Genomic DNA, 26,931 nt, shown 5'->3' on the forward strand with positions numbered 1-26,931 from the left:
GATTCACATCCAGAATCCATACTGCTGCATACTGAGTTATTAAAACCTTTTTTTCTACTTAGTGCAAACTGTCTGAAGAGACTTTGTTCCACTGAAAAATGTTACGACCTTTTGGTGTAACTCTTCGTAAATGTATGGATGACCACTAGGAAGCACTCTCCTCCCACACCCTCACATCTCCACTGGTCAGCGTTCTGACCTGCGTGGCGGTAGCTACTTATGTATATGCACTTTTCCCAGGGCTACATGCAAAGATTTTTCACAGTAAGGCCACTGGCGGTCACATTTACATTTTATATGTTAGGCAGTTAGCTGATGCTCTTGTACAGAGTGACTAACAATGAGCTTAAATTTCTGGACTGCCAACAGTAAAATTAAATAAAAACAAAGGATGCAGCAGGAGTCTAAAGCCCCCTGATAACACAGAGGATCGACATTTCCGTGCCACAAGAAGGATTCTGTGAATAAAAAAAGCTTCAGGGAGAAAAGGTAGACTTCAACCTACAAAAAACAACATATTCAAATATTGCAACTGTCTAACACTCTAATAAAAATGCTGAGCCACATATTAGTGAATTTACATTTACATACATTATTCTTTTGTGTGCATTTTGTAACCACCACGTTCACATTTTAAAGTCACAATAATAAAGAATCCTTTCAGCTTATCGTGCATAATTTTCATATCATATTTATTTGCACCTTTGCCCAGTCTGCTAAACTAACTGGCAGCCTTTGCAGCATGGGATTCAATTTAAATGTACAGACAAGCTTCTCGGTTTTTTTCACATTTGTACATCTCTTTTTTTATTTGCGGATTGAAGTAAACAGAGAAATAAGCATTTTAATCTGTTCTCCTTATGAAGTAAAAAAGTTACACTGCATGCGGTTGTATTTGTACTGTAAATAATACATTACACAAATGCATGTTGTTTTAGATAAGAGTAGCTGCCACTAAATTAACATAGCGTGTTGACACAACATAAAATATAGCATATAAAAGTAAACCAAAGTGGTTTTAAACTATCACATACTATTCCTAGTTTACTCAACTTTGCTAAGAAGCCAGGAGTGGACTCTGGATGCTTTTTGTGTCTGTGCTGCCATCGTTCATGGTAAGTTAACCAACATGTCATTCTCCCCAAAAACTTTTAAGTAACCTTGAGAAAGACGCTGAAGTCGTCCTACCTGCTGAACAATTGTGGATTGTTCTGTAGCTGTATCTTAAATTAACGTCATTACTGAGCCGTGAGCAGCAGCTAACTGAAACGTATACAACAATCACTTGCTGTATGATACAGTGTATTGTTCTCTTTATATAACCAATGTGAAAAATAGACCGACAACATCATCAATTTCAGAAGGTGCCATTCTTAGTTTTTCTTTGGAGTTAAATATGTAGCAAAGAAGGTGGTGTATTTTTCCTGGATGATGTGTTTTTGTGTGTGTTTGTGTGTGCATGTGAGTAACTTAGCGCACCTGAATGTGAATCGAGGAAGGCTTCCGACTGCCGGTGAGTCATCATCGCCATGGTGTTAAGCCTCCCGTTCCCGGGGGAACAGGGTTACCGTCTCTACACTACTGGGGATTTTTTATTTTTACATTTGAAAAGCAAACCGAGGCCCGGCTCACAACAATCCTCCACTCCCTCTCTCTCTCTCTCTCTCTCTCTTCCTCCTCCATGACTGAGCTGAATCACACAAACTAGCACACACAAACACAGCAGACACCACACACACACACACACACACACACATCTTCTCATTTCAGAGCACCACGTCCTTATCTTTGCGTGTGTGATATTCAATATGTTTCAGATATCAAAACACGAACCTATGCAGATGAGATGAAGGGGACAATATCACAAACTCAATAACGGCCTCTGCTCTGTCATCTGCCGCTGAAGTCTACAGAATCGAGTGTGGAGAACACTTCCTGAAACTCAGGCACCTTCAACCCTTTAAAACAACAACGACACTGAACAGGACAGAATATAGAAAATCTACCTGGAATCTACCTCACTTAAAGCAATCGTAATTTATTTCCGAGAGTTTGAGGAGATGATCAATACCACTCATGACAACTCAGTTAATTATGTGTTAAAGAGCCAAGAGGCAGTTAGCTTAGCTTAGCATAAACACTGGAAACAGGGGGAAACAGCAAGCTTGGCTTAATCCAAAATTAAGCATTCTTATTAACATGTTGTATCTTGTTTCTTTAATCCGAACACAGAAATGTAAAAACAACGATATTTGGTTATTAGCCAAAACTATTTCTTGGTAAACATCGGCGACTTCATGGAATCTGGGCGTCACAGTGATGTTGGTGCCAGTGGTGACTTCACACAGAAGTTAAGGGAATTGGAAAAAGACTGAAAACAGCCAGCAAGGATCTCTATAAAATATATATATATATAAAAAAAGAAAAACTCCAAACCCCTCTAAAGCTTGGTCGTAACTATTTGTGGATTTGAAGGGAGTTACGTGGTGTGTACGTACGTCTTCACTGTTTTAATGCCCAGAACTTCTTTGTAAAGTCACCGCTGGTTTCCTGGCAACCTCCCCATGTGACGCCAAAGTTCCACGAAGTCACTGTGTGAAATTGTTTCAGCTAATAACTCTCCCTAAAACCGTCATAATGCCGTTTTTACATTTCTGTTTGTGTCCTGATTAAACAAGACGTGTTATTCAGCATGCTTATTTCTGATCTTTGCACAGAGCCATGCTAGCTGTTTCCCGTTGCTCACAGTCTTTATAGAAAGCTAAACTAATTGCCTCTTGGCTCCAGCTTCATACTTCAACTCACAGACATTTGAGTTGTACCAATCTTCCCATCTTCCAGTATCCTAGATAATGTAAAGATGTCTATAGGTTTATGCTGTGGCCATCAGTTTAAATTATTTATACTACGTTTCTAAGAAATCATGTTTTATTCTGTTAGTTCGGTACAGCAGTTGGCTCTAACTACTACTGTACCAATGAGCCTCAGATACCGCTGCTATGGAGAGGCGCACAATCAGAGCTGATTAATTCTGAAGCTAATTCTTTGTTGTTGCAGTTTGGAACAAAACGCAAAGTTCGTCAAGTTAATCCGAAATGACCTAGAATTCAAAACTGAACTGATTTAAACAGCTAAATGTTTTATCATGTTTTTATGAAGTACAAATCATCCTGAGTTTTAAAGTCCAGGATCGGTTGTTTGTCAGCTGAATGCTCCTCGAGAGACTTCTCTGCTAGCGTGGTACATTTGACTTTTAGACAAAGAGCCAGATTGTAACTCACACGCTCTTCTTTTGTTCTGAGGATTCAACAAGAAGAGATCCAACTGAGAGACCACCCTGTCTATTCAAACAGATTAACATTTCCTGGTAGCACGACATGACTCCTCCAACTTCTCAACTCCATAGAAAATAAAACGTCTACATGGTATCAGGTTGTACTGCACTCCTCTAGGTAGAAAGTCCCGAGATAGCAACACACTTTCTTAAAGAACCATTATGATCTTGCACAAAAGCAGATGTTTTGTGAAGCGTTTCAATACAGATATACCCAATAATTCGGCTATTTTCAAGACTGTGGTTTACATTTACATCTTTATTTAAAAAGCAGAGGCCACAATAGAGACCTGTGATGAAATTGTAAGAAAGAGGTTACTAGTAGTTACGTGTGATGTTGCACCAAGTTCATCTCATACACAGAGAGAAAACTATTGTTAGAAGAGGGACAGATACCAATTTTCTCACTGAGAGGAGACTCATAGAGTGCCATGCAGAAAGGTTTGACGCAGTCGTACAGATCTTTTTCTTTTTCAGGTTCACATTTTGTTTTCTTGAGGGGTTAAAGGGCATTTTGGAAATGTAGGAAGTCAATAACTTAAGTGGAAGTAGACAAAACAAGTAGAAGCAAAGTGGAAATACCAAATAACATTTCCCCATTTCATCACAAAATCCATCCTAGGCATGATTGAACACCGGAGAGTGAAGTATCTGAGTATGAGGGATTTTTTTATTTTAAATTCAGCACTGCTGCTTTATGGTGCTGTGTCCCTCTCAGCCACTAAACTTCTGTGGCAGTCTTATGGGGACAATCTGGTACTGACAGACATGGGCATGTTACCAGGAGGTTGCTGGTTTAAGACCCTTTCAAGAAATGGGATGCCAGAATTTATAACATATGAACATATATTACAACAAACTAGAAGGGCACTCTGAGAGCGCAGACCTCCGCCAAGGCTGTTTCTTCAAGTGAAAAATAATTTGTGCTTCCGCCGTGTGGTTTGGATCCACTACAAAATTGAATGGGTTCTTCCTTGGCCCATGCTACGCCCTTCCACCAAGTTTCATGGAAATCGGGCCAGTAGTTATACCATTATCTTGCTGACAAACAGACAAACTAAAAAACGAACCGTACCGAAAGCATAACCTCCTTGGTTGTGGTAACAACGGGAAAAAGCTCTGTGAACCAGAATGTAATACAAGTCGTGCCTGGTGAAAGTTGTGCAGGTCGAAACATCGTATAAACCAGCATTAAGTGAGTTTTTCGACATTTACATAAAATACAACAGAAAAGAAACCCATCAAAGAATACTGGAGGTGAACTGAATTAATGTAATTATTGCATTATTGGTGCTTTGCTGAAACATTTTAGGACTCTTACTGTATCTCTTTGGTCCATCTTCCAGGCAGAAGGAGAGTGTGAGAGTGGCGTCCTCCTCAAAAAACTCTGTAGCGAAGGCGTCCCACCACAAACTGTCACTTTCCTGATAAAAGACAAAAACAAAACAAGTTAGACAGAAGCAAGACTTCCTCAGGGTTAATGTAGAAAATATCTTTAAAAATAGGGAATATGCAGTATGTAAACTCCAGGTACCCCCGTCCTCTAAAGGACCACGGCTTGTTTCATCGTGTAATGAAACTCTTCATTTTCTTATATTATTTAATAACCCAGTACATTTCCTTTATCCAGGTTGTTGCTCCTGTGCTGCTGCATTTGTTTTGCTTTTTTGCATAAATTCAATATCAATTCATTCTGATAAGACTAAGATATTGTGACCGTGCAGGTTTTTCGTTGAGACAAGATCAAAAAGAGCATTGTTTGTTGAGATATGAATTCAGCAGTGGAGGGCAAGTATTCCCTTTATTGGAGATTGGCTCGTTTGTTGGTTTTCATTCAAATGAATTTCATAAGCTTTATTTAAATCACTGTTTTTATATTTGAGTTTACGAAAGGGTTCAAGTATGAACCGTAAAACAGTCTATTTGACTGTTTTACATTGTATGCATAAAACAAATCATGACAGGGCCATAAAAAAGAACAAAAGGCTAACAGCTACAAAAAGCTGATAAAATGACTCCATAAATCAGGTTCAAAAAAGTGATCTCAGTGCTGGCTGCTGGCCTAAGCCCCCCATACAGCTCGATGTAAAGCCGAAGCCTGGTAACACCCTTTACTTGTCTTAAGCCTGGACTTTGGGAGAGCCCTGCCTGAGGCTCCGACAAGTCTGAGGTACAAGCTTTATACTTCACTGCTGCTTCTACTTTCTATAGCAGGTGAGGATACCTTAAACGTGTACTATACATATTCATATGTATCATCATTGATATTATTTGCGTATTTGTGTAGATTTCTACAAGCTGTTTTTTTTTCAACCCACAACGGCTGAAGGAGGAGAAGAGATCGATGTGGTCGCAGATATAATTACAACGCCATTTTCAACCCCGACGCTAGCGAGCCTATCACAGCCGGGAAAAGGGTTTGTCCGCCACTTCCAAATCACTAACTACGAGCGGTACCCCTGGCTCACAGCCTCCGAGAGGCACTGCACATTGTACTGCTGGGAATGCCTGCTATTTACAACTAAATGCTTCGTAAATATTAATATAACTCTGTTGTTAAGGTGATGCAACACCCGGTTATACTGCGTTTCTGTCTAAATGTATAGTTTCTAGAGCCATGGCGTCAGTAATGATGGTATTAAGAGGTGGAATAATTCAGGTAGGAGTGTAGGACATCACTGAAGGCTTAGGTGTGAAATGCAAAAGCAGCTTATCTTCATATTTGAGAGCCTGATAACAGCATTTACTGCCATTTTTGCATGACAAATGCACTTTGACATTTTCAAAATAGTAATTGTATAATTATTCATATTTGTATTTAAAGTAGTAGTAGCAGTAGTAATAGTGTCAGTAGAAGAAGTAGTAACAAAGTTTTATATTGGTAAAACTAGTAGTAATTGTAGAGGTAGAAGTGATAATAGTAGTAGTTTTATGTGCTAGTAGTTGTAAAGAGCTACAGAAGCAGTAGTCAGAGGAGACTCAATGAGGAAACACATTCATGTAAATGTATTTGACCTAAAATGAGTCCTCTAACAGCCGTTTACCCTCCTCCCCCTCCTCAGAAAAACCTCAGATAATGTTGGCGTAACGACGCCCTCGCCTCTCCACCCACCGACACTCGACTGATGCTCATTTCCTCTGACACGTTATGACAGATCACAACATTTCATTCTGCGCAGGGCTAAAGGACGGCAAGCACTTTCCAGATGTTGACAATTAGCGTTGTCACCATCGAGCAGCGTCAAGCTCAATAAGCAGCGACCGGGGCGCCGCGCAGGTCAAAAGTGTCTCGAAAACAATGAGTCTGATGCAAAGAGGAAGAAGAGATGTGGTCAGGAGGACCTAGACCTGGACCTTCACCCAGCTGGTCAATCAATACGTGATCCTGAGTTAGTGTGGAGGTCTTCTGGATGGCAAACAAATCAGCTGTGAATCACACACTGAACTGAGAGGAGTTTTAATTATGAGGCATTTTAAAACAGGTGTCCTTTAGTAAGTGCAAATTAATTGTTATGGAACAAGTTTTCCAACATATGTTTTAATTTTATTCTAAATCTAATATTTATATTCCACAATTATACCAAGAAAAATCAATTTTGTCCAAATACAAATCTCCTACAACAGATGATTCTGTAAACTGTAACAAGATGTATCCTTCTTCCAAGGCAGGCTGCAACTAATTATTATATTTATAATAAATTATTCTGAATTAATGTGACTTTTTGATTAATTGTTTAATCATTTGCTCGAAAAAATGTTAAACAAAAATGTGAAAAATGCCAATCATGATTTCCAAGAGCCCGAGAAATATCTTCAAAATGCTTGTTTTGTTCAACCAATAGTCTAAAACCACAAATGTAGACTATTATTGTACATTTACAATGATGTGATACAGAGAAACGCAGCAGATCCTCACATTTGAGAAGCTGGAGGCAACAACTTGTTTGTTGTTGGGCATTTTTTTCCATTAACAAATTATCAAAATAGTTAATTAAATAAAACTTTAACAGAATATTTCAATTAAAACAACCTAAGGCCATAGTACAGTAATTATGGCCCTTTTAATGTTTGCAAAAGTTGACCATCCTTTTCACTTTAACAAGATTACTTTAAAAACTGCAGCACCATAAACACTGAGCTAAATGTGTCAATGGTGCATACATACATCAAAAACTGGACCCGCTGTAGCAAAAACATCATCTATTGTTATTACAACGTTGTAATTATAGCGCCCCCATTAGATCAATCAGTGTAATGTGACAGAACAGTTCACACACCCTCACTGTACAACAAATTAACATGTGGAAACCTGCCAGTGTATCTCTGTGTATGTGCATGTATCACTGGCCAGCTGTCCACCGGGAGCGCACTGCATGAGCTGCCGTGTGTGTCTGTGTGTGTTTGACTAACTGTGTGTCATACTGTGAGAATCATTGAATGTGAACAGCCAGCATGTGTGTGGTGTCTGACTCATATCAATACATCTAATTCAGAAGAGACTGACGGAAAAGAGTGACACACCAGTACAAAACAGACAGCGATAGAAACTCCGCATTCAGAACGAGGTCTACCCATGATCCAGCACCATGAGGGGGCGGGAACTCCTGGGACTGACAGTCAAGCGAAGAGCACACACACGCACACACACAGCTCACTATAATCTTACTTGCGTACTCGGCTCCTTGAACTACTTTTAATGACATTTACCATTTTATTTTCTGTCATTTTTAGTCTCGCAAAATTCTATTTTTGTTTTTACTTCGTTGTCTGTGCTGTTTTAATCTTGCTCTGTGACACGCTTTGGGCTGTATGATTGTATGAAAGGTGCTATTAAAGTTGATCTGAGTAACATAACTCTTAGCATCTGTATTAAGCATTAAAGGATAAAGCTGGCATTGTACTATATTTTTCTGATTCTCTACAAATCCTATCCTAGAGATCAAAATGTAAGTCCATCTCTCAATGGTTTCTGTTTGTTCATTTAACTTTCAAAAAATCTTTAAAACATTTTGATCATGGAGTAATACATATTTGGTGCCCTACTGAGTATTACCAGCAGCATCACGGTGCACGTGGAAGCTACTCATAAAAACCATAGTGGCCATGTTCATCATAATGAAGCACCGAGTTCAAAAGTGCGCCTCACTTATGCTGTAGCATCGCTAACTGAACGATGGCCGAACTCTTTAACTGGCCGTTTTTATTCAACTTAATGACATTAGAGTGCTACAGATCAACATATTCCTGCTTTGTTCACCAAAAGTTAGGCATTAAGACATTAGATTAATTAATAATAATACATTAATAATTCATCAATTAATAATTAATAAATGTAAGTAATCAATGATTTATATTTGCTAAATATGTTTACCCTATTCACCTGTAGTGTCTTGCAAAATGTATGGAATATTACATATCTGTAAAGGTTGTCTCATACTGAGCCAGAAATCTCCACTTCAATAGCACTTACATACACAAAACTATATATCTATATTCTGAATGTCTTTAAAGAGGGGTTTGTTCAAATATCATTATAGAATATGTTATTCCTAAAACCATGGCAACAATAGATAAATAAGAATAAGATCTGGAAACACCTCTGACTCTAATATGACAACACGATTAAACAAGAAGTTTGAACCTGGCTGTATCCAATGTTCAGATGTATGCTTTGGAAATGCATGCAAATGTACACATTTAATAACATAATGCCTCATTTACATATTTAAACATAACATTTTAGAAAACTTGTTATGCAAAAAAATATGTATTTAGTATAAGCTATCAACTGGGGAAGTTTCTGGGTGATATCTATTAATTAATCTTTATTGACTAGTTGTGTCTCCCATAAACCAACCGTAGCTACCGTCATAACACACTTCCTCCCGGATATGGAAATGCTAATTGACCGGATACAGAAATAACGGTGCATTGAGCTAACAGAAGGCTAGCTAGCTTGAACACATTCGCTTTCAAACTTACTACAATTATGAAAAAACGTTATAATATCACTCAATATCAAACATAATGTGAAACAAAACATCAACAAACCTTGTGCCATTGTCAGTCAAGTGCCAAACAAACACTAACTACGACATTTATAAACACGAAAAACGATATTTGTCTCTTGTCGTTTGAACCGTTGATTACGGCTACTACCGACGTTAGACTTTCAAAATAAAAGCTCCAACCTACATATCATAACTAATGGGACAAGTTAATTAATAAAAATGAAAACAAATTAAGTATTAAGTTCATTAAGTATACCAGAGATGATCTAGAAGTAGTATACTTGTTCTCCATGTTTCTTATTTTCCTTAATAATATGTATTATTTAAAAATACATTTGTACTGATCAGCTCATAAAAAATATTTTTTTTAACAGATTAAACTAGCTCCAGCTTTGAATATAGGATTATATAGTGCGGTATTACTACTTTAACTTAAGTAAAGCCTAAAGAAGTAACTTTCTCCATTACAACCACTACTCATGGCACAGAACAACACACTATATCAGGCTTTCGGTACACAGACAATCATTGTTAATGGGGTACATTTATTGTTGGTTTTGGTTCTCATGGCATTTGTTGACTATAATCAAAATATAGAATATCACAAGTTTTATCCTTGAAGTTCAGCATTTACATTTCTTTTCTGGTGCCAATCCCAGAACAAGTATTCCACCTGAACTTTCCCTGCTGCTGAAATAGGTTAGAGGATTTCATGAAAAGGTGTGAGCCCTATTTTGACTCAAACTGCATGGATTAGTGTTGGAGATGAATTTGTTCGAGTGCTGTCATCCTGAGGGCTCTCATCACTCTGTTTAAAAGACTATTCATTAAGCATCCTCTTACTGTTTTAATGAAAAGTGTTTTACGTAAGCTCCCACTTTTTTTATTCTATACCGTCTTCCTTAAAATGGCTCTTATTCAGTTTTACAGAAGATGTTTAGTTAACCTCCCCCTCATTCGGATTTATTCGGTTTCGCTCACAGTGACTTATAAATGGTTTCTTTACAGACTCAATTTTATTATTATTTTCATTGTTTTTCCTCTGTACCCTGTTTTCAAACATTTTTCTGAAACTGAAGCTTTTTACAAAATAATATGTTCTGCTCTAATTCAATATAGTTCATTTTGATATTTGGCTTACAACCAGCCAACAAAAAGAGTCTGTTTTCAGAACAGCAGAGTAGCAGAAATATCAGCAGGGTCCAACCATGATATGGTTTAGTTTGTGTCTCTGTTAAAAAGCCCCCCACCTAGACAACCGAGAAATCTGAAAATAACAAGCACTTTTCATACGACATGAAAAGCATTTAGTTTCACAACAATAAAACAAATAGCACTTGACAGTTTTATTGTTCTTTTCCAAAGATCACATATTTCGTAAATGAAACATTTAGTAGAGCTAGCTATTAAAGCTAATTGTTGCTCAACTCTTTTCCATTACTGCATATGCAGGGGACACTCAATTTAGAATCAGTGACCATTAATCCTCCAAACTGGAGCTTTTGGGCAGCTCTTGGCCAGAGTCTCGCCAAAAGTTGTAAAACGTAGCTGGCTGAGGCGTGGAACGGCAAGGTTTGGCTCGGATCTAAAGACAGAGGAGAAGCTGGATCTGAGCCAGACGGGCCGGAGAACAGCTACAGCCTGGCCAGTGGAAACGAGCCATATGAATCCTCTGGCTGAAGCTGAACCGGCTCATGGTGCTGTGGATGTCTTCAATTTCAATCCCTCGACTACTGCAGGAAATGTTAGAAGCTCTACTTTTATCTGTCACTGACAGCAGGTTATAAAACTGCAAATGAGACATATTTTATATGAAAAGAGAAGTCTTCCAATTAGGGTTGGGCTATAATTTATCGTCTGCCAATGGAATCACATCGTGATGGAATCAGATATCGTTATACACAATTGCGTCGTCTACACTGATAATGACACATAACTTCTCAGAAAATCTGATGTAATGTTCATTTCGCACTAAAGTTCTTAATTAAATGAGAATTATTTAATTTGGACTATTTAATACACATGGTGATATGAAATGACATATTTCAGGATAGAAGATTTTGGCCATATTGCCCATAACCCGTCTTTATGTGTTTCATCTCTGCCTGTCTCTCCTTGCATCTGCCTCCCTTTCCCTAGCTGTCTCCCGTCCTCTCTGCAGCTGCTCACTGACAGACAACGTCCTGCCTTCATTTACACCCGTGGACTCTCTGACGAACCACGTGGCGTGAAGATGTTTGTTGTCAAATGCTACAAATCAGGCCGACTCCGAGGGACCCGAGGTGAACCGACATGGTCGCAGCCGTGACGCCCGTCAGCCGATAAGGCTCTATTGATTCAAACGGATCGCACCCCATCTGAGGGGGATTTATCAATGTGTCAATTGCCCACTAGCCAACCACAAATCACCAGTGCTGGCCAGGCTCCGGGATTTACAGAAAATCCAGAGGATTGGAAGGACAGCATAGGGAGGATCCTCAGTAAATAGCAACAGAGCTGAGGGTTAAGTCCTCGCATATAGAAATGTTCAGACAGAAGACACAATGAAAACACAAGAAGTTTTACTGAGTATAAAAACAACCCTTTGTATATCCGTATACACACACACACACAGCCCTTTGTACACATGCATCTATACACACATATGTTCATATATTCACACCTCCTACAGCCACACACTTCCTTCACTCTATCTTTCCTAACAGTCCATAAACCACTAATGTCTCCATGTTTTACATTAACCATTTTTCCCAGCAAGCTTTTGTTAGTCTGTTTTTTTCTTCTTCCCGCTGTTGCTTCTAGGCTCTTGTGGCAGAAAAGCCTCCAAGAGTGTAGGCGTGTCTGGGGCCTGACCTTGGAGAACTACCAATTTCTGAAACCCCATTCAGCTCCTGAATAGCAGGCAGCCCAGCTAAATGATGGGCCAAGGAAGTTTTACTGTTGTCAAATATTCAAACAGCTTCAGGTTATTGGGGAGCATCACAACTTCACAGAACCAAAGACTCTACGTCTTAAAAGGATCTTTAGTAAGGTAGCTTTTGTTTGATTGTTTGGTGAAGGCCATTGACAGATAAACCATTTTAAATAGAAGTCAAATAAAGCTATAGTATTTTTAGAGAAAGTCACACTTCATGTGCACGACCATGACTCTCTTCTTCGTTGTGGCAGAACCTTGACATCTGAGATGTGCATAGAAAACATTTTCACATTTTTGGAGTCAAGATTTTTTAAATGAAAATGCAACGTGAACAATATAAAAAAAAAATTGAATTTAATTCCGTTTCTTGATTCTTTGATGGATCGATCGACGGCTTTTTAATCGGACAACAATCTTTTTGATAATCTGTCGTTTAAGTTATTTAACAAGCAAAAGATTACAACATTTTGTGGATTCAGCGCATCAAACGTGAAGATTTGCTACTTTTACTTTCTTGTAAATTGATTATGTTTGTGCTTTGGAGATGTGGTCGGACATCACATGACGTCAACTTGGGCTCTCGGCCTTTTTGAGTCAACAGATCAAGCAAATATTCAGTTACTTAAAAAACAATAAAAAGATAATGAATACAGTTGTTTCTCTCATCACCGCTTTACGAAATCCCCAGACACCGTGGCCCCTGAAACAAAACTTAACCATACACGCAGGTATTGCTTCTATTAAGCGGTCCTTAGGATGACGAAGTACAAGAACCACTCCTTTAGACTACACAGACAACACCACTTTAATCATGTCAGACTCGGCGCACATGGGTGATATCGCCGCAGGTTTATCCTCTTGGGTCTTAAGTGTTTTCATAAAATGCAAACTTAACATGTTGCTGCATTTGGCCAACTTACAGCCACCAGCCAAGCATTATGCAAATGAGGAGGAATGAATGCAGCAGCTGGGAAGAGGAAGTCATTGCCCTTGAACAGCCACTGCACATTCACCAGGAATTAACTTTCGGATATAAATGAAGTCAGAGAAGAAGTTCCCACATTTAATTGCATGTGCCAATTTATTTAGGCATCGTTCCCATTCTCTGTGTTTCTTTAGTGTCGGGAGTTACAAGCAGCAGTCAGAGACCGCTCATTGTTTAAAGTATAGATTTCAGCTCGAGGTTAATACACAGAAGTTGTTTGTCTGCTGTTTTAGCGCAGGGAATGCATGAAGAAGAGCTGCTACGATGACTAAAGGATGCATTCAGCACGACTGGCTTTTACCCAGAAGGTTGCAGAATTGATCCCCACAACAGCAATAATATCATTGTCCTGCTGAAGTGCCCTTGATCAATACACACACAAATTGACAAGTGGAGCAAGGCATTAGCTAAATCCTTTTATTCTGTGTTCACAACAGCACAACCCTTTAGAAAGATATAAAACTCAACACCTATGAGGTGTGAGAACTTAAAGCAAGCACAAAGGGTTTGATTTGAATAATATTTAGATGTCAATTTATACTTTATTGTGTATTATATTTCATAAGAAAGCAAACAACAACAACATCCTTTTACAGAGGAGAATGATGTCGTGGTCTTCCTAACTTGTTAATCATCTGGTGACCCCTCAGATGTATCTTGTTACCTCCTTCAGGGGTCCCGACCTCCAGCTTGGTAAACACCTGATTAGAGGATTTACGGCTTTTCTCTGTTTGTAAATTCAATATCTTTGGGTTTTGGTCTTTAGTCAGACGAAACAGGCTATTTGAAGATATCACTTTGGAGTTTTTTAACATTAAAACGATTAAAAAATCACACAATCATTAGTTCCAGCTTTAAACTGAAATGTGTACAAGTTCACTAAAAACCCAGGCAGCTTAAAACCGTGTCTCACCTCCATGAAGACAAACAAAAGTCAATATGCACCAGCAGAGACTGGCGATTAGTGCAACGTGTTAAATGACAACAAACATCAATAAGGATGAAAATAATAAACAAAATGCATGAATGACAAAGCGGGGAAGTCGAATTATTTGCAGCACCCGGGAGAAATTAAAAGTAAAAGGAAGGTGAGGATTCAGGAGCGGACTTGGACACACTAATAAACAATCAACACACTTCCTCGTCAGGTGAATGTGCTCTGGTGTAACGCCACTATAGTATGCTTTAACTTCAAACACGTCGTCACCTGCCGCTCGTTACTCTGATCGTCTACATGTGACCACGACGGCTTCTCAGTGCGACGCAATATGTTTATAAAATTCATTATCTAAAAATGTAACTTCTAACTAATAACCTTTGGCAAAATAGAATATTTCTTTATTTAGTTTAACTGATTGGAGATTTCTTTTAAAGTATTATAACAATTGTAATATTTCCTTTTGAACTGTATTATTTAATGATGAATTTAATGTTTATTTTTCACTCATCTGATAATATTGTAATGTTTTTTTTCATTGTTACACATAATTACATCTGCATAATAATAACTAAATATTTTGGTCTTAACTCCACCAAAAACATTTAATTCTGATCAGCGTCTGATTTGATTAAAATGCATTATAATTGCATTTGCAGTTTCTTATTGTGTTAACAAATGCCTTGGCACTGCAAAGCTATGAAATGCAAACTAGTGACTAAAGAGCAAAATGTTTATACGACACTGACATCATGTCACACATCATATGGCATTGTGATTGTGTAATAACTATTATAAACCAACATTGTTTGGGTGCCAGAATAAGAAGGATATGATGATATGTCTCTGCCTCCAGAGGTGTTCGGTGCCTTGCCTAATGACACTTCAGCAGAGCGGGAGTTTGACTTCATGCAGGACGTTTTTTGTGACTGAAGGATTGAAGAAGAGCATGCATGCTCAGCAAGTGTTTTCTAAATAACTGCACACACACATTTAATAGTATTCTGTACTAATACTAAGAACGGTTTGCTTCAGTTCGTCTCACGGGAAAAAAAAGTCAAACAGCTGATCAGCAAAATGACGAAACATCCAGAAAGCAGCGGAGCGGAGGCTGGTGCAACTAACCTGAAGTACCGTGTTTCTCCTCCGCATCTAGTGCTCAACTCTTTTTTTAAGCTCAATGATGAAATATTGTAATATTCTTCAGCTACTGTAAGGTTACACCAAAAGTTGCTCTGCTTTCAACAAGCTAAGTGTCATTCAAAAAGCCAATCAATGTTAAAAGACTAAAGAAAATCTACTTTGACCAGCTTATTGTGTGACTATATGGAAATGAAGTCAACCTCGCTTCCAGTTTAAACTGGAGTAGAAGACTGCGAAGGAAAAGTATAGGATGATAGACAATTAGGACAGTGAATACAGAACATGAAACGGGTGAAAATTCAACAAAGAAATTATCATATTGTTGACAAAAATGTTCCTGCACGTCAGTATTTTGTCATTACTTCGGTTAGAAACAAACATTGCAAAATATGGAGAAGATAAATCCCAGAAAAGATGGATAATGGCGAGCATTACAAAAAAAACAACTTGCCTAGAAGCAGACAATCCTTCAAACGTCTTGGAGATGCTATAAAGGACAATACAATTCTCCAAAACGAGGCTGTTCTCCTAAGAAACATAACAGCTGTAGTCACTTCAGCAAATCCTTAAAAACAGCGTGCTGTACGTTTACAGTACATTCAGGTGGATGATGGATGTGTCAATAAAGTGTCTGACTCTAACACGGGAAACCCCTGTATGGCTTCTTTTAATCATGATGTTGGTCGTTCCTTAACCTCAATCAAGTGGTTACTATTGTAACCAAGACAACAAGGGTGCCCTGACCTTAACAAAGTCATTCTGACCCAAAACCACCATCGATTTCTGCATCTCACAAAGTGCTTAAACCTACCCAAACATCACCAACGGCCTTTGTTGGATGATAAAACAGATTTATTTTTCCAAAGACTCGTTTGTAATGGTTTAATTTTGAGGCCAGAGGAGATGTACTAAAGCGTAGGACTACAGTTTCAGTCACTTTGTTTTATATCTGAGAATTCCTAAAACAATCCTCAAGGACTTGAACGCACCGGCTGCAGCAAAGATCCAACCTGTGACCTCTCTGTTACAGGACGGACTCTCTAACGCACATCGGGGGGAGAGAACAACAGGACATGGACGGACTACAGGCCCGTCCGTCTCCTCCGTTATCTGAGCGACAGTGCAGCCTGGAAGGAACCACGGGAAAGGGCCAGGAAAAAGGTGGGACTATTGTCCGAGCATCCTGCTGCATGTGACTGACGCTCATTGTTTCACCAGAGGCCTTGTGTGCTTTTTCTTTTCTTCGTATAATTTTCTGGGAACATCCTCTCAGAGCATCCCATGTTCAGCGTGACATTACCGGACGGAGTGAAACTATTGTGTGAACGTGGCATATTAAATATACACGCTGGAGGAGATCCAAACGTGTGTATAGATCTTTTAAATGTCTCGACACTGTGTGTATCTGCCGTCCTGTAATCGTCAGTATGCCACATGTGCAACAGAAATAAGAAACAAGCGGGAAAGCTCTCGTTAGCTGCTTCCATCATCAGCTCTGGAAACAATCACTGATGATGGAAGTGGCCATTTATTATTGTGTTATTAAGTGACTGCAGGACAAGTGACGACAAGTACAACAGACAAAAGAGAATACACAAACGCAAACATGGGACTGATGAGCGTGTGTGATGGAAACACAGCGTGTTGCTTTATCCCTATATGTATTTATTATTAAGTTCTCCTTCAGTTATGACTGTCAGACTACATAATAAAAGAAAGTTATTCATGTTTTACATACAAGCAATCACATCCATACGGTGTTAGCAGTATACAGCTGTTCAATATGAATGTATGTAAATAACAGTTGCTTATTTACACATCCAGCTGTTACAGAGCAACATTATCGTTCATTTAGATGAATGTAACTCTAACATTTACTCTCTTTTAGCGCTGCTTTTGGTCTCTACCATATCTTCCTCTTCAGCTGCGAAATGTTCCGCTCACACAGCTGCCTGCTGCAGCCAGAAGTGACGCTATGATTGTTCTGCCCTAATTGTCACGTTGCCATTTGAAACATTAATATAAAAATATGGATTGCAGCCGTTTTAAAAGACATTGTTTTCATGCGTTAGTTTGTGTTACTGTCATTGTGACAGTTTGTCTGACTTGTGTCACTTTTGTTATTGTGCCCGGGCCACCAGACTGGTTCTCCCTTTGTCGCCTAATAGTTTAGAAATGTTCTATCGCTCTGTATGAGCAAACATTAATTACTGTCACCCAGAACTTTGAATACAGTATTTAACTGTGCAGTTAAATTGTATGTTAATCTGCGCAGAATAATCAGTTTTCCTGGACTAAATGCACTTCAAAACATATTCAGAGATTTTACACCAAAGAGCAGCTTTATAAGGAATTAAATAATAAACAGGCATGCAGCTAAGTCAACAGCAAAGAGCAGTTATCTGAGGATAAGGTTAATTTTTTCCTTCTTTTCAAAACTATCAGCCTGTCCGCTCACCGTGGAGCAGCGTTATTCTTTAATTTGGCGAGGGGGGAGGGGGGGGGGAGCAGGCAGGGAGTTAACTAAGGGAGGCAGAAGCTAATGTGATTCAGTCCTTTCAGCATTATGAAAATGCTTTTTGTTTTAAATGCAAGAGCTCCGAGCAACGTTTTACGGATCCACAAAAGCAGATGTGAGTTTGTCAATAAGTCTGTGAATCATAATAACAACACGTATTATAGATAGAGAGAAATAATAATGCTGTTAGTCAGTAAATAACTAATGCTATAGACTTATTTATGACTTCATTGTTGTGTTTCTTTCATTGTTTCGCGAGTGGCAGGAAGCATAAACGATGATCTTTGATTTAAATGTATATGATAATTTAATAGACAAATAAATAAATCAATACTAATATCTTGTCCACTTTTATTAATTAGCTCTGAAGCTGCTTTGAACAGAAAACATCTGCAAAACAAGAAGACCAAAAATATACTTAACATGCTTTTAATAATTGATTAATTGATTTTAAAGCCTTTTGTTCAGTTTCCCGTCATTAAAAAACTCAAGTCGTGACACGTGGAGCCTTTTCACTGATACCTGCAGTGGCTTGTTTTCCCTGATGGTAGATACATCCGGCAGTAATGGTTCAGATAAGGGCGCCGTGATGTTCAACACCTTTGTGGTAATTACTCTCTTACTCTCAGCCAGTTTCACACACGTACACTGTAAGAAATGTCTCCGTTACTAACATTTAAACATCTTAGGAAGTCCTATAGTTCTTTAAAGATGTGGAAATGTTTCTCAGCTCAGAAGAAGTTTAGCTTTTAATCATATGATGAGATATGTATGTATTTTATGAATGGTTGCATACTTAAATATAGCTGTATTCAGTGTCAGAATTAAAACACAATCATATAATGTAATGTAAATACTTATACTTTTCAAACATAGGGGCGAAAACCGTCCAAGATCTCCTCTTGAAAAACATTTTATTTTCTACTCTGTTGTAGTTATTACTTTGCATTTATTTGTATTTCTTTGCAAAAGTCTTCATATTTCTGGGTCATCTGAAGCATGTATTGATAATATTGATCGTGTCGTGTTGCTATAGACTGAGTTATGCTGATTTAAGATTATCTTGCTGTCACGATCGTATTTGTGTTTTTTTGGACTTTTAATGTGTGTCAGGGAGATTAGCTGTAACAGAGGCTAATGGGATCCAATGAAACATGAAAACAAACATGCTTTTGTCTTTTGCATCCTCCGTGTGAGGTGTGAGCTGATCAAATAGATCCATTATAACATGAAACCATTGGTTTTGTTGTTTAAACATTGAATATGGCTTTAAAATGTGATGTTTTGTAGGGTTAAAACAAATATTCAATGGATGGATGACTCAATCAGCAAGCATTCTGATAATTCATTGTTTAAATGTGCTGGTTCCTTCACATGTGAAGATTGCAGTGTTTCTTTGTCTTGTATGATCGTCAGGGCTGCAACTAATCATTATTCTCATTGTCGATTAATCTGCAGATTATTTTCTAGTTAAGAGATTAATCATTTGTTCTTAAGATTTCAAGAAAAAGTGACATTTTTTGCAGTTATTCAAAGTTGAATGTGACGTCTTTAAACGTCTTGTTTTATCCAAAACCTAAAATATATTCAGTTTAATACAATTAAAAAAAACTTCATCATCAAATCTCCATATTCCAGAGAAAACTGCATTTTCTGCCATTTTTGCATGAAAAATTACTTCAACGTTTATTTTTCTCTGTCAATGAATCGACTGGTTGCTGCAGCTCTTATGAGAGTAAACCAAACTAAATCTCTTTATACAACGTAAAGACATACATCTTCAGAAATTGTGTTAATTGAGGAAATAATCTTCAGGAGAATCGATGATGAAAATCATGATTTGCAGTTCTAACATTTGGTGAAGTAAAAACTTCCTTTGTGTGATCTTGGTGGCTCATCTTTAATCCCTCTCTGTGAACCTTACAGCTCAGTGGCAACTTGACCTCTACATCATAAGCCTATTCATGTCAATCTGACACGTCGTGCTGATGGGAACAGATCCACTTTGCCCCTGACAGGAACAAGAGATTTTGCCATAATGAACACTCCAGTTCCTCCAGTCCCACAGTCGAACCAATGACTCTGGTCTGTGGGCCTATTTGAATAATGAGAATGAGACTAACTATGTGCAATAGACACAAGAATCCAATGAATGGCCTGACAATCACTGCTACTGATTTTTTGTATACCCACTGAGGAAGAGTGTGACCATTAGACCCACTGTCAGCAGCAGAGGATTCTCAACGCAGCCCTGTGGGTATTATTATGGCGCCTCCATTAAAATGCTTTTGTTTTCCTTCTCGTTCACCCTCTGTGTTGTAGTTTTACTTACAGTGTTATTCTGTGTCCCCGCTCTCTTCTGCTGAATATTAATGTCTGCTATGCTAATGGCCTTACACCGGCTGAGGTCGACCAAGCCCCTCCTCTGAATGTTAATCCGCCGGTTCATTTGCATATGCTTAAGTGTCAAATTCCCCCACAAATCATCGCAGCTGCCTCCGTACGGCGGGGCCAGTGCCCCCAGAGCGACAGCACAGAAACAATGTGGTCACACCGTATGCATGGCATCAAATCCACATCAAAGCCTGTTTAGATTGCCAGGTCACCGCAGGTTCACATTGTGTAAAATGAAGGTAATGGGATAGCAGTCAGCCCGCTGCAGAAATACAGCCAGGCAGGTAATAAGTATGAATGGAGCAGGTAATAAGGTTGGGATAGAAACAGACCCCGAGTCATCACAGGAGCAGGACTGTTTAAGCTGCGGCACAGTTATCAGTTCAAAGGTGAGCGCTGATCCCAGGCAAGCACACAGTACTTGTTGTGTCGTCAGGGTTTTTTTTTATTCTTTCTTATTTCCATGTGAGCTTCTCTCTCGAGTGCACGGCAGGTGAAAAAGGTTGTTACTGAGAAGGAACAGAAAGCAGTCCTTCAGCAGGTGGTGAAGGACGAGTTTCACCTCAAAGTGAAGCCATTAGCTTTGTTAACGAGCCGAAAGCCGACCATGCGGATCATATCAGATGTTTCTGTGTATTTGTGAAAGCATTAAATCATAAAAACCACAATGTGTTTCAAACCTCAATTCAAAGGGAGACATTGTCCTTTTCAAATATAGCATTTCATTATCACTCCAAGATGAAACAATTAGTCGATTGTCTGATTACTGGATTAAAGAAGACTATTTTGATAATTATTAATCATTTAAGTCATTTTTCCCGAACAATTCTTCTCCTTTGTGCAGATTTGTTTCTTTTCGTCACTTTATGTGATAATAAACACAATATCTTTAGGTTAATTTATATAATTTTATAGATAGAAATACAGATTATTTGTTAATGACATGACTCATCACTGAAGTGAAGCTGAATAGATCAGTTGATTAGTCAATTACTTTGATGATCAATTAATAATTCATGTCAAAACCTCCAAACATGGTGAAGATTTGCTGCTTTTCTCTGTTTTGTTCTGACTATCTTTGAGTTTTGAATCGACACTGAGATGAACATATTTCACTATTTTCTGAGATTATAAATGAAGTAATCAACAGATGAATGGATAATTAAAGTAATCATCAGGTGCAGCCCTACACGTACACACCACATGCTCAAAGCAAACAAATGTTTTCTTCCTGGTGAAGTTCATTCTCTGGAGATGCTGGAAACATCGTCCACTTAAAGTTCCAGTCCGTGCGAGAATACAGTACGCAGGATGTGAAACCCAAAGCATGAAAACAGAATAACATGTCTCTGTCTAATTCTAACAACTTGTTATTTCACTCCAGGAGGATTCACTGAATAAAGCCTGTGCTACAGATGTCACTTAAACTGGTACAGACTGTAGCTTCCTCTGGGGGTAAGAAAGTCTCCTCCAAGTGTCAAGTCCTTGAGTCCTGCGCCTGCCAGTGCGAGCAGCAGTTGCACCACCAGCCAAGCAAATTCAAAAGCACACTCATGAATAAGACAAATGGAAGAATTTCCAACAGAAGAGTGACTTCAGTCGACTCCTTCAACACTTTTCTGAAAGGTGGTGTCGAACTGAGGCTTAGTCAGTCCCCCTGTTTAAACTACTCAGAGCGATGGGAATGCAAACTACACTGAGTCATGTCGCTTCGACGGCCCGCCAGCAAGCACGATGTTAAGTACGCTCGGAGGCATTCTTATCCTTAACAATGGAAGTCCTTTCACGATGTCAAGCATCTTTACTTGGCTGATAATTCTGACACGACTGCTTTTCACAAAGCTTGAAGTCATTTTGACTGAATCAACAAAATATAGCAACAAACCGAGTCAAAGAAAAGCTTTAATATGTCTCAGGGACAGCATTCAGTATTATATGTTCTTTGGGTTTCATATACTTTCTGCCTCTTTAGTGTTTTAGTTGATTTATTGTTCGTGATATGAGACGAGATATCGTCTCGGATTTTGGATATCGCACAAGTTTCCTTTCCTGGTTTTAAAGTCTGCATTACAGTAAAGAGATGTCATTTCCAACACTGTTCTAGCTTTCCCCACTTATTATTACTGATGGATCTCATTGTGTAAGCACCAATATTCAACCGTACAATATCAATATTGACGTATTTGATTTCCCTCCATATCGCTCTTTAACAGCTCAAAGAAAATAAACTTAAAGTTGTTTTATCACCTTCATACTTCATGACTTTGTTCCTTAGAATTACTTATAAACATGATTTTAAACCGATGACATGTTTCAAAAAAGATTCCTTATGTTTAGGTGTTCTGTAAAACATCCCAAATATTATATCTGTTTGTACTTCTCTTATAGGAGTTTCATAATACTAATGAACAAAGCTGTAAGTAACATCACTATGTACGATAACATACTGAACATACTTCTGTCTTATAATAAATGTGTTCATGCATAACATAAAATATTTAATTATGTGGTGTAATAACAATACTTTATGGTCATTTCTGTACTTTTCTACACACTGGGTTTAAATAAGAGAAATTATTCGATAGAAAAGAAGCAATTATTGTAATTATGTTGTACATAAATACATAAAGCCAATGTTAACAAACCACAAGGGTTAAGATATGTCATATATTTATATAAACTAAGTTAATCAAACTGATACTTCAATGAAACATCAGTTCTCTGCAAGGATATGGATCTGCAGCTGCAAAACCTTGATGAAATATTCAAGAAGCTATCCACCAGGACAATTCAGCTGTTTTCCTCTAATGGAATCCAGATTCTTTTTTTTTGTGTCTGTGCAAGAAACATCCCAAACTTCCTGTTTTGTAACAACATCATCCTGACCCTGCGCTGATACTGACACGGTCTTGTTTCTAAATGTGAGCTGAATGTTAAAGTCGTCTTAGAAGAGATGGACGGAGCAGCAGCTCAGTGATAGAAAGGAAGCAGCAGAATGACTCCTTCAGGCACGCACCATCATTAAGACCAGAGCAGCTCACCTCGCTTTACAGGAAGTAAACAGCTTCAGTAAGTCTGTTTCATGAGGCATACACAGTATCTGCTTTAGTCACAGTGGAAGAGACAATTAGACATTATATATATGGATATATATATATATATATATATATATATATATATATATATATATATATATATATATGGAGCTCTGTAAAAGCAGATTTCCTTTAAAAATCTTTTACCTTTTCCTCAAATATGTTTTTCACATGCAATAGTTTTGCATTCATGAGGATAATTACTATATAATTTTGTTAAACGCCTGAACTGAGCTGTATGGCACATCTGGATGCAAACAAATAAGCATTCCCCCCCCCCCCCCGCTATAAGACATGACTTTTTCCTCATTATATTCACCGGCTGCATTTTAATCAAACAATAACCATCGCTAAAGAGTAGACATATTATACCTGCTGCTGACGAAAGAAAGAAAAAAGATGAGGAGGAGAATGAAGATGCTATGAACACCAACGGGAACAAAAAACTAATTATATTATTATGTAATTATATAATTTAGTCTGAGGAGATGAAGGTAATGGTTTAAACTCATGTAACGTGTGTTTGTGGGCTCACATCTATGTGTTGTTGGTGCTGTAGGCATGTCAGGTGGTACGTTAACATGCATGCATTCTTCCTGTATGTCTGTGTGTGTGTGTGTGTGTGTGTGTATGTACGTACATGTGCATGCATGTGGGTGTGCGCATGGTGATTGCACTTGGTGTCTGGGTATGTGTGGTACGGGAGTCCACTGAGGCTTGGACCACTCCGTATGAATAATGCATCAGACTGGGCCGTTGCATCTCAGCAACATTGCCTTGGTCTGCTTAAAGTTGCAAGTTCCTCTTAAGGAAAGTCAGCATCAGTCTGCGAGCTGCTGCATTAACACAGCTGGGGTCTGGCTATAAAATACACATTTCCAAAATGACTGCAAATATTTCACAACAAATCATTTCATTATGATATATTTATCCAAAACACCTCCGTTTTTATGCCTCAGTGGGAAACAAATTCCAATTTAAAGGCTCCAGCAGCACCGAGAACTCATATTATTAAAAAGAAACATGGTGTTAATGTGAATAGACAATTAATTGGCACCTTTTTTTAAATATATTTATTTTTAAAATGATTTTTTTAAAGTCAATATTCCAAAAATCACTGGTATTAGTTTCTTAATTGTGAATATTTTGAGTTTTTCTTATTCTTCTGTGATAATAAAGTGAATCTCTTTTGGTTTCCCATGAACATGTGTTGGTAGTTCTTTAAACCAAATGATTATAATCAATTGAGAAACAATTATTATTAGAATAAAGCATAATGAACCCTTATTTGCAGCCCTAACATTAATAGTTCACTGCTCAAAGGTGCTTTTCATTGCTGTTTCTATTCCCCTAAAGATGCCTTTCGAGGAGAACTTGACATATTGGATGAACTTTTTATCTGCAGACTTACACATTTGAGATCACAGAACAGATGCTGAAGACAGATGCTTGCTATATAATTCACAGTGGGATCAGCAAAGGTTTAGTCTGAATGACACTGTACTCACACTCGCTGAGCGCCCAACTAGTTGAAGCATCAGGAAACTGACGTGGAATTAATTCATTCTCATGCAATTATGTCATGATCATCTTCCTTTGCAATCAGGGTCACTTTCATTGAGAAAACTTCATCCACAGTGATGAATCATGAATCATTATTTTGCAGTTACACCACAAACACTTCACCACAACGAGCAAACTCTATATTCTTGTTAGTCTTCAGCTTTTACAGTTTTTTTTAACCAAATAAACAAAATATGCAAATTTAAAAAAAATGCGATATGTAAATGCTTGCAAATGAATTAAAATGCTACTTTGCCTCATGCAGGCTGGTTAGACTTCAATAGTCTTTCAACCACAACAATTAGTGTTATTTGTATGTATAACTTTGTGTGTTAATAGGTCACAATGCCAAACAAAGTGTTTGTCTCAGAGTAAAATATTAAATGAAATCCTCAAATGTCATGTATTTGCAGTGCAGTTTCAGCTGAAGTGGACAAACCAACTCATACCAGACTAGGTGACACTTATGTCGTGAATTTTAAACAACTTAATTGGCCACGTGAAAGCATCTCTTCCACATATCCTCTTTCTTTCCAATAAAACAGACTTCAGACGAGGAAATCTCTTGCAGCGTACAGTCTGTTTACTTTCACCTCAGGAATGTTTGGCACTTTTGGCATCACATCCACACCTCCTGATTGACAGACCTTAACACGGACCCGAGCCCGTCTCTCTCCAGCCCCAACATCCCTTCCCTTCTTCTCCGCTCCGGACCTCCACAGTCCGCTACCCTCCCTCCGGTACCGCAACCTAAGCGGGACCGTGCAGCAGTTACTATCCCCGGCCGGCTCACCTCTGTGCGCGCCTGCAGCCGCTTGTTCATCTCGTAGATCCGATACTCGGGCTGGACCATGTAGGGCGAGTGTCTCCTGTAGAAGGGTCCGAAAGGAGACGAGTAGAACGGGTCTTGGGTTGAGTTGGACATGGTGGCTCCTGGCGAGGCGCGCGGCGCGATTTCAACATCCAGCGGGCACAGCAGCGCACATTGGAGTGCGATGCTCTCCGAAGACCCCCAGTAGGAAGCAGCCTCTGTCGAGGCTGAGCTGCACTCTGCAAGTTGGCCTGCCTAGTTCGCTGCTATAGCGTGGTGCTGGAGGAGGAGGAGGAGGAGGGAGGAGGGGGGAGGAGGAACAGGGGAAGGGGGGGGCAAAATTGAAGGGGGAGGAGGGAAGTCGTTTCCTGTTCCCTCAAGACCTACACTCAGTTTTGCACTCTTGCAAAGTTCAACGTAAGATCTGTGTGTGCATGTGCTTGTGTTTCTTTGTGTGTTTTGTTTCTATTCTAAAGTGCTGCATTGTTTCAGTTTGCATGTGTTCATACTGTAACCATAAAGAAACTATTTTGACTCAATATACAGTGTTCACATGAAAACAAACAAGAATCCAGAGATATGTGTATTAACATCGCAGTTTCAGCATATGGGAGGTTTTAATTATATGAAACATAACCTGATTGATCCCTATAGTAAAGTAGGAGTACAGTGTACACTTACGATGCCTGATCTTAATATATGGAGCAACACTGTCTGTGGCATATCAGAACGATTTGATATTTAAGAAAACGTGCTGCAATATTGACGAAAAGTATTGCTTTTGGTCATGTTTTGTTTTTGTGTGCTCTCATACAGAGTTAAATCCTGAATGAAGAGGTGAGAGTCAAACATCTTCAGTGTTATCAGTATTGAGTATGCTCGCAACAAGATGAGTCTTGGGAATCAGCAATGGAAAACAAGTATATGTAAGTATATGATTTCTGGAAGATTGTCTTAAAACATCTTCCAGAAATAGAAATGTCGACTGTGGCTGGAGATGAATGAAGATCTGGTCCTCCTGAGCCGTTATCTAAACTCTGAGAGCGAAAGGTGCAAAGACTGCCGAGCAACACAGCAGCTCGTAAACAGTTCATTTCACGTGTAGCATGATTTCATAATATCGTATCGATCGTGTTGCCAGCGGTCAACGCTGCTAATGACAGAATCTTAGTACCTGGCTAGTTATGCACCAAGTGGCATAATCTGTGATTACAAGCAGGTAG

At 38.6% G+C, this 26,931-nt stretch overlaps 1 protein-coding gene across 6 annotated transcripts in view; it reads right to left on the bottom strand.

Annotated features, from left to right (window-relative positions):
* The window catches only part of ldb2a (LIM domain binding 2a), an 88,454-nt gene extending 62,518 nt beyond the window's left edge, over positions 1-25,936 (bottom strand). For all 6 annotated transcript variants that reach the window (XM_029441623.1, XM_029441618.1, XM_029441622.1 and 3 more), the window contains exons 1-2: positions 25,691-25,936; positions 4,656-4,758 (exon numbers count right to left, since the gene is read on the bottom strand). In XM_029441623.1, coding sequence (XP_029297483.1) covers positions 4,656-4,758; positions 25,691-25,822 — 235 coding nt within the window. In that variant the 5' untranslated portion in view covers positions 25,823-25,936. The remainder of the gene's footprint in view (positions 1-4,655; positions 4,759-25,690) is intronic.
* Positions 25,937-26,931: the final 995 nt, after the last annotated feature.

Source organism: Cottoperca gobio, chromosome 10 (assembly GCF_900634415.1).
Source record: "Cottoperca gobio chromosome 10, fCotGob3.1, whole genome shotgun sequence".
Classification (NCBI taxonomy): Eukaryota; Metazoa; Chordata; class Actinopteri; order Perciformes; family Bovichtidae; genus Cottoperca; species Cottoperca gobio.